This window comes from Oncorhynchus gorbuscha, linkage group LG07 (genome assembly GCF_021184085.1).
Source record: "Oncorhynchus gorbuscha isolate QuinsamMale2020 ecotype Even-year linkage group LG07, OgorEven_v1.0, whole genome shotgun sequence".
Taxonomy (NCBI): Eukaryota; Metazoa; Chordata; class Actinopteri; order Salmoniformes; family Salmonidae; genus Oncorhynchus; species Oncorhynchus gorbuscha.
Window position 1 is genome coordinate 77,244,928 of NC_060179.1, and position 8,711 is coordinate 77,253,638.

At 43.6% G+C, this 8,711-nt stretch overlaps 2 protein-coding genes across 10 annotated transcripts in view; one reads left to right on the forward strand and one right to left on the reverse strand.

The window, feature by feature from the left end:
- Positions 1–1,150: 1,150 nt before the first annotated feature.
- LOC124040397 (serine/arginine-rich splicing factor 2-like) lies at positions 1,151–5,949 on the reverse strand. Of its 2 annotated transcripts, XR_006839716.1 has the most exons (4): positions 5,394–5,949; positions 3,557–3,863; positions 2,273–2,369; positions 1,151–1,698 (listed from the first exon to the last, which is right to left on the reverse strand). XR_006839716.1 is itself a non-coding variant. In XM_046357556.1 (3 exons), exons 1-2 carry the CDS (start codon positions 5,753–5,755, stop codon positions 3,590–3,592), a joined length of 636 nt encoding a protein of 211 aa, XP_046213512.1. In that variant the 5' UTR covers positions 5,756–5,949; the 3' UTR covers positions 1,151–2,369; positions 3,557–3,589. The 2 variants fall into 2 exon arrangements, 1 of the variants encoding a protein (XP_046213512.1); XM_046357556.1 differs by having other exon boundaries at positions 1,151–2,369.
- Positions 5,950–6,363: 414 nt separating this feature from the next.
- The window catches only part of LOC124040395 (E3 ubiquitin ligase RNF157-like), a 36,744-nt gene continuing 34,396 nt past the window's right edge, over positions 6,364–8,711 (forward strand). For 2 of the 8 annotated variants that reach the window (XM_046357553.1, XM_046357554.1), the window contains exon 1: positions 6,364–7,093. In XM_046357553.1, the coding sequence (XP_046213509.1) occupies positions 7,006–7,093 (88 nt within the window). In that variant the 5' untranslated portion in view covers positions 6,364–7,005. The remainder of the gene's footprint in view (positions 7,094–8,711) is intronic. The other 6 variants (XM_046357547.1, XM_046357550.1, XM_046357549.1 and 3 more) reach the window with 4 other exon arrangements.

Below are 8,711 nucleotides of genomic sequence, written 5' to 3' on the forward strand. Positions count from 1 at the left end.
AGTTGTCATGAACGCACCGAAGTCAGAGATTCTCTACGTTCCCAGTTGTTTTGAACGTGGCAATAAGTGGTTAGCTGATGTTAAATACCGATCCAGGCGTTGTAAGATCCAGCAGTCGTCAGCAATGCCTGGGCAGAGGAACGCAGCCATGACGTGGTTAGCTGTTACATAAAACACCCAAGGAGGTGCACGTTTTGTCTTTTGCCCGAACACCACACAGCTGAGATCTGTTAGGCGTCAGTAACGCCTGGGCAGTGGAACACGCCCAATGCCTTAGTAAGCTTGACCCTAGCAGCACCAAAACACAGGGACCGAGTATTGGGTGACCATTACATTGCAAGCTTCTCACTTATACGTTGCCCTTTCAGCATGGCATACTTTTGATTGAGAAAATGGCATATGGGTATAGAGCAGAGGTATTCAAATTTTACCAAGGTCGGGAACCTGCTAATTTTCTGTTCTACATAATTCATTGCACCCACCTAGTGTGCCACGGTGAAAGCACTGGATTATAAAGGAATGACACTAATTGAGATCCAAATCGATTTGAGTCAAGGGCTATGCAGTGGTTCTCAAACCTCTCTTCATAAACCCAAGACGTTTCAGTTATGTTGTTGCCCTGAATTAGCTTACCTGGCTCACCTAGTCAAGAGCTTGATAATGAGTTGACAAGTAAAATCGTGTGTGCTAGCGCTTGAATAGCTCAAATACATAGAACGGATGGAGGTCCCACAGGAAAGGTTTGAGAACCACTTGTATAGAGTTAGCACTGTGTCAAGAACTGGCTTGTACAGAGTAAAGTAATGGGTCTCACATTGTCTTTTGGGCACATAAGGTCTGTAGACCTATAGACTTTGTGTTTAATGGAAGATGAGCAAAGAGGAGCGCTGATGCCCATATTAAAGCAGACACATACTTGGTAAATATGGCCATCAGCTTCATTCAAGGTGTAGCAATACAATCATTGACTAAATAATATTACAAACATGTTTTTTTCATTTTCAGAACTGTAGAATTGCTAAAATTGTAGTATGCTGTAACAACTCATGAGGAACCTAGTTTGAAAATCACTTAATGGGTATTGGCTATCGGTGTGAAGGAGCCATTACCGACAGGACTGTTAGGGCAGATCTTGTAACAAAACAGTGAATCAAATGAACCACAAATGTTTATTAGCATTCACCTAAAGCAGTTACAAGAAATCTTGCGAGGGTACACAAAATCCACAGATTCATTTGTTAAGCTAGTGGAATGCCCTTCATCAAACCCTCCCCTATCGAGCCTTTTCCATCAACAATGTACAACCAGCTCACAACAGAGGGACTAAACCACAGTTGGGGGGGGATAGGCTGGTGGAACAAGCTTGATCGAACAAGTTAAAACACAGCGATCAGGCTGGTTCCACCAGGCTAGGGAGAGAGAGAGAGAGAATGGGAAAAAGGAGTGTATTTGTACATCAGGAATGGGAAGAGACCATATGAGAACAACACAGGGGGAGAGATGGCGTGATCAGATCTACCACCACCAGACTCTTACAAACCAGAACAAGGCAAACGGCAGCAGTAGCACCAAGACGAGCGCCGGGCACTCACAGGGTACCGCAACACCCCCGCCAGCCACTGCACTGCCACCTCACCATCAGCACTGCATCGCACCTTAACAGCTAACCAGCAATACTCAACTGCTACACAACTGCGCCTAATGCACAAAAGATAACAAGAGAGGAGGGTTAGAATTCACAGGAAAGCAAACTTAGAACAGAGAAACGGCAAGAAAAAAAATGATATAGTAGACGTACGTTAGGCAAAAAACAAAAACACTGCTAGGCAGGTTAACCAATTACATAACACGTGACATTTGATACAATATTGGTTTATTATTGCTCCTTCTCACTTCCCTCTACATGTTACTGCTTTTGCTTAGAAAATAATGGAAAATATTTAGGGGCTATTCACTCTCCCTTTGCTAAAAATCAACTCTGCAAAAAAAACACACAACTCAAAAAACAGAATCTGTCTGTAGAGAATAAAAGACTACTAAATACAGAGAAAAGCTGTAGCTACTTCACCATAAAATGTTTTATTAACAAGATCAAATCAAAATTCAACAAACCAGCACTAACAATAAGACAAAATCCAGTATTCACCTCACAAAACCTTTAAACGTGTCCTCTACTCTAGTCATGGTAGTTACATCGCCTTGGTAATTATATAGTAGAGTCTTTCTGGGCAACTGAAACCAAATAAATCAGTTTAGACCAAGTCACAATAACCTTTTGGTCAGTATTCTGTGGGGCATAGAGGGGTGTCCACTGGCAGACTTATGATCTGGTTGGCGTCCGCAGAGAAGAAGTCTCCATCGTATCTCACCTGGAAAGAAAAGACAAGCTGTGTTGGTGGCGGTCAAATGATACCCTGCTAGTTTGAGAACAGTTTGATTGTCTAGTTGTGTCAATCTAAAGTCAAATGTACAGATCCGACCATTCCACCAAGGACTTGTCGGTTTGTTTTTAAAATGCTGATTTAACATGTCAATTGTCCATGTTACTGGTACAGAACTGACCCTTTCCCTTGTGGGCAGGAAATAAGTTCGTAACAGCATCAGTCATCTTCACACTCCAAGGGCCCCCAACCCAAAGCTACCGCTCAATATCACAATTGTTTGCTTATTTTTACTCAGGCATTTATTGGACAACAAACCTTGGGGTCCTCCCTCCTTCACCAGTGAGACCACAGACACAGCGGTACAGCCAGCAGAATTCTGTCTGTGGTCCTGTGAAAGTTCCGTACCTCACCACCACCTCACACCTCACCAACTGACCGCACGGACCACGCGTCGCCATTGACGACCTGCTCCATAGCAACCGCCATCGCACCCACCAACTCAGCAACAGGCAGGTCACATGGGCGGGTCGCGTCACACCACACTAACTGCTCTCACACTGCCACACCCCCACCTCTCTGTTTGACAAGAGGACCGCAGCTTGGAGGAGAGAATTCCACATTTAGGTAAACGAATGTTTGATTTTAGCACCCCGCCATAAATATAGCATCTCAAAAATAATAGGCCCAGTTTATAAATATTGTAAACCATTTTTGCCTACTTTACTTCTGACCTTCCATGTAGATAAAATCCTAATGTTGGCTGATGTGTCAGTTTGGTTGGATGTAAAACATTGGTAAGACACCCACACACTCAAATAAAAGCATTCAAGTGTACAGATATCCAGATTTATTTCCTGACTTGACCTTTGTACCCTGCAACTGCATGTTACTTGATGTGTGCACTGCTTTCTGAACTGGTTCTAAAACCTAGTTTACAACCGTAGTTTCCCCTGCAACAACCCAGGGTCAGGATTCTGCAGTCTTGACTGGTACGCTGCAACGCTGGTGACTAAACAAGACTAAAGTGTCACACTCAATATCAGACTGTCAAGGCTGCAGAACACTGTCCAACTGCATTTGAATTTAAACCTACTCTGTAGTCTCTCCTACACGAAACAAACTATCCTTACATATATGTGATGGTCACACCCCTCCTCCCCTTCCTTGTGTACCGTTTTAATGTCTCCGGGCTGGAGCTGTTGTTACTAGGAGTCGGTTCCGTTGTCCTCGGGGGACTTGGGCCTGCTCTTGGACCGCGACCTGGATTTGGAGCCTCTGTTGGAAGCCGGGCTGCGGGAACGGGACCTGGAAGCACCACGGGACCTCGATCGAGATGGGGACTTGCTCTTGCGGGGGGTGCGGGACTTGGAACGGGATCTAGAGTCGGAACGAGACCGGGAGCGGCTGTAGTCACGGCCACGGGAGCGGCTCCTGCTCCGGGAACGACTGCGTCTGCGCCGACGGGGGCTGGCCGAACGACTGAGGGGGAAGAGGAGAAACATTGAGAAATCTTTACCCAGAGAAATGAACAGCAACACGGGTTAAACAAGTCCCTGTCCTTTTGCTAGACTAATTGGAGATTTGCAACTCACAAACGCAACTGAAAACATGGTACCTAGCTCTCTACAAAAAGTAAACAAACTACTTCCCCAGACAAAAACCCATGCAAATGCTTAACTTGCCTGGCGAAGTAGTTTGTTTACTTTTTGTAGAGAGCTAGGTACCATGTTTTCAGTTGCAAATCTCCAATTAGCTTAGGTTTAAAGTAGGAGTCCAGTGAAAAAAAATTGCAATTTCAAAAACTCCTACCCAAATAACGTGGACTCATCCTATAGTTTTATTTGTGTCCAACTCATAAAAAAAAATCTAAAACCCCACCTCAAATTTTTATCTCGTTTGAGATGGCAATTTCCCCAGAGGATGATGTCATCCCGAGGGTTAGTTTACCAATCAGCGGTCTACTTGCATTAATATTTTTAACAGCGGTATATGCCCACATTATTCGGTTGGGGTACACCCACACCACTTTAACATACCGTCCAACTTCAGTTAAAAAGCAGTTCTCAGCTGTTCGCAGCCAATAGCGAGGTAACGGCACACAAGCTGCACACCATGCTTCTACACCTGCACGTGCTTGCTGTTTGTGGTTTTAGGAAGGGCTTTATAAATACATTTGAATTGACATTTCAGCCTCAACAACAAAAAAACAGGTCGAAATGTATTGTTTACGAGGTTTAATGCTTAATGAAATAATTTGGTAATGACTCAAATTGCAATCATCCTATTTTAATTGCCAGTAAGAAACTGCTAGCCATTGGCTTCTAACAGCAGAGAACTGGTAGCTAAATAACAAGCACCAACAGGGCCGATCGCCCTCTAGCGGCGAAAGTAAGAACAGACGAAATTGCAGTCAGGATTTGTTTTTTACATTTTGGAGACTACCGTTACGTAACTCAAAATAAACTTAACACAGTATGTAAATGATAAGTACAGGAGATTACAAAATGTATAAACATGCTGGAAGTGAATGCTGTAATTAAATAATTAACTATGCAAAAGAGAAAAACCCGTGTGCATTAAGGTTATAGACACCTGGCTCAAATAAATGCCATCTCTAATAACACTGTTGTGTTCAGTGATTTAAGCAAATAAACGCATGGGCCACTAATTTAAGTTTTAGGGAACTTAATAAACCATTATTTTTTAAAGGAAAATTACTTAAAATATTTCATAGAAATGTGGAAACACGACTAAGTTTAAGTATATTCTCTGAAAATATCTTATTATAATGATTCATGAAGATGTTATTCACTAGGGTTAATATTTTAATAAGATAATTCAAATCAGAAACATTTGTAATTTTGGGTATATAATTTTGTCAACAAAAAGATGAATGTAATGTAAATGTAATGATGCTTTGACTGAACTTGTCCAGTTACGTCATCGTTGCTGTAGTTTTCAACAATTGCTAGTTACGATGTTTTAATTCAAACTGAACCAAAAACGTACCTCCTGCTCCTGCGACCATAGCCTCCGTGCCTCCTAGGAGGTCCACCGCCGCCTCGGCGCCCGAAGTGAGAGTCTGGTGGACGGCCATAGCGCGCCATCTGGACTCGCAGTTCCCGCCCGTCAAGCAAGGCCCCGTCCATGGCGTCCATCGCGTCTTCGGCGTCGCGGTTATCGTGGAACCGCACGAAAGCGAACCCGCGGCTCTCCTTGGTGTACCGATCGCGGGGGATGTACACGTCTCCCACCCGGCCGTACTTCTCGAAAACTCGTCGTAGTGTCTCGGGAGAAGTTCGGTAGGTGAGATTGTCCACTTTGAGCGAGGTCATACCCTCGACATCGGGCGGCGGCCTTCCGTAGCTCATCTTTGCTCCTCAATGTGAAACAGCCAGACGATTACAAATCGAAAACAGACTATTCAGGACTTGTTTTCCGATTAAAATAGTTATTTTTGGTCAAATTCGATGTTGTTTTGCCGATTTCCAGGCCTACCTCACACACGTTCTCTCAACTCCTTGCACGTGAAATGGCGGCGCCAGAGCTTCCTTGTTCTGTGTGGGCGGGTTCAGAACTCCTCCCGGTGCCCTACAGTGCCCCCTAGAGGACTGGAGGAGTACAACAGTTAACGCTCTCTGATCATGTCAAGGTGGAAATAGCAACATTGTTCAAGTGTATTTGCTACATTAGGTTATACAAAAGCGTACCGTTTGCACATTATAGGCTGCAACGCTGTAGCTATCTAGCCTACGTGGTATGTTATCAGTTTCTCATATTATTTTATCACTGTTCAGTTCAGATACAAGTCTATACTTGCCAAATTGCCTATCAATAATGATGCGTGTAGCCTAAATTGATTGTCTATTTCTGTCCAAATTTCAAAGACACATTTAATTATATATATATATATATATATATAATTACGCAGCTCTGCATGTCGTTGTAACAGTCACTATACATTGCATTATTAAGCCATCATCTGCTGCAGCATTGCAGTGATTCGTTCCCACATTTGGGGAAGGTCACGTTATAGCGAACCGGGAGCTGCCTGCCTGCTGATATTGTACTGCGCAAAACCCATAGTCCGGATTTGTGCCTGACGTCATGGGTAGCCACCATTAGATTCGTTCTTTGACAATTGGAGCACGGAGAGTCCAAGCAAAGATAGCCATCAGCATCCCCGCACGGCCTTACAAACGGGAGAGAACAAACAGAAAAGATGTCGAGTGGACCGTTATACGGCGCTACATAGGGAGATACCTCGTTTTCCTCCTCAAAGCGGCCCCCGAAAAGCGCTGCAGTGGAGAGGAGAATGCGTCGCTAAGTGAAAGGATACAAAGCTTTGCTGTTAAAGGGACGCAGTTGTTGCTTTTCTGCCTCTAAACAAATAGTGACAGTCCCACGGGGCTTTGGATAAAGCAATAACAACAACTAATCCCCAGAACGAGCACAACAACTAGGCTACGGCTGCTAACGGCAGGGAACCAAGGACATAAACCAAGAATAACAATGGAAACGGCAGCAGGAACTGGTTTAAGTTAAAGACAATAGAGTTTTTTGAGAATAGCGAATGTTTTCTTGGTATGTACGTTAATTTGAGATTTTATATTCTGTGGAAATGGGAGCTTTGACCAGCAGACAAAATGCAGGAGTGGAAGAGGTCGATGTACCGTCCAACTCGGTGTACCGCTATCCACCGAAATCTGGTAAGTGGTGCCTGTGCCTCATTGGCAACAGCAAACTCATGAATAGGAGCGACCCTAGCCTGGAAACGCCACATTAAACTCTATGTCAGGCATAAATTCGTTTATCAGGATAGTTTCCTGTCATTAGCTGTACAAGCCAGAATGTTGAATATAATTATATTTTAAAGGCCCTTTGCAGTCAAAAACATGATTTTTCTCGTGTTTTATATATATTTCCATAATGAGGTAGGAATAATACTGTGAAATTGTGAACATGATGATATACCTTTTTTTGTGTAAGAGCTGCTTGAAGATACCGCCTGAAATTTCAACCTTTTTTGATGGGATGGAGTTTTGGCCTTCCATGCTTATAACCACCATGTGTTAAATGCACTAATAGACCAATAAGAAAGAGAGTTCCAAACCTCTCTGCCAATAATATCTCATTTTCAGTTTTCCCCTCTCAGACCACTCCCCAAATTCTTGCTTGAGAAATTGCTCTTGCTAAAAAGCTATTTTTGTTTGTTTTTGACCATTTCAGTTGAGACCAATCACAGTACTTAATTGTTACCCAGACAATATTTGATATTAAAGTGTCCACTTACATTTTTCAAATGACCGATTTTAAAATCAGTTTATTTATGGCCCTGTAAACCCTGCCCTTATGCTAGGTATAAGATACAACATGAGTGGTAACGGATGTGTGTGTGGAGGAGGGTTGATATCCAAGGACACAGAGACAGCCAGTGTAACCAGACTCCCTGTCTGCCATTCTACTGCATCTGAATCTCTGGCTGCAGGTCCTTAGATTATGTAGAGGAGTATGTCTGGCTGCAGGTCCTAAGATTATGTAGAGGAGTATATCTGGCTGCAGGTCCTAAGATTATGTAGAGGAGTATGTCTGGCTGCAGGTCCTAAGTATGTCTGGCTGCAGGTCCTTAGATTATGTAGAGGAGTATGTCTGGCTGCAGGTCCTAAGATTATGTAGAGGAGTATGTCTGGCTGCAGGTCCTTAGATTATGTAGAGGAGTATGTCTGGCTGCAGGTCCTTAGATTATGTAGAGGAGTATGTCTGGCTGCAGGTCCTAAGATTATGTAGAGGAGTATATCTGGCTGCAGGTCCTAAGATTATGTAGAGGAGTATGTCTGGCTGCATCCTTAGATTATGTAGAGGAGTATGTCTGGCTGCAGGTCCTGCAAGATTATGTAGAGGAGTATGTCTGGCTGCAGGTCCTAAGATTATGTAGAGGAGTATGTCTGGCTGCAGGTCCTTAGATTATGTAGAGGAGTATGTCTGGCTGCAGGTCCTTAGATTATGTAGAGGAGTATGTCTGGCTGCAGGTCCTTAGATTATGTAGAGGAGTATGTCTGGCTGCAGGTCCTTAGATTATGTCTCCCTTTGTCTCTGGTTATGTCCAAAAATGGCACCCTCCTTAACTGTGCTACTTCTGACCAGGGCCCATCGTTCACTATGGGTATAGGGTACCATTCCAGACTCAAACCCTGTTTCTGCAAAGGGAAAGGATCACTGCCGCTACCTCGCTCTCCAACCAAGGTGCATAAATTTAAGCGCAAACTGAAGAAGAGAGGCTATTCAGCAACACTTGGAGGACAATGAAATTAAGTAAATAAACATCTT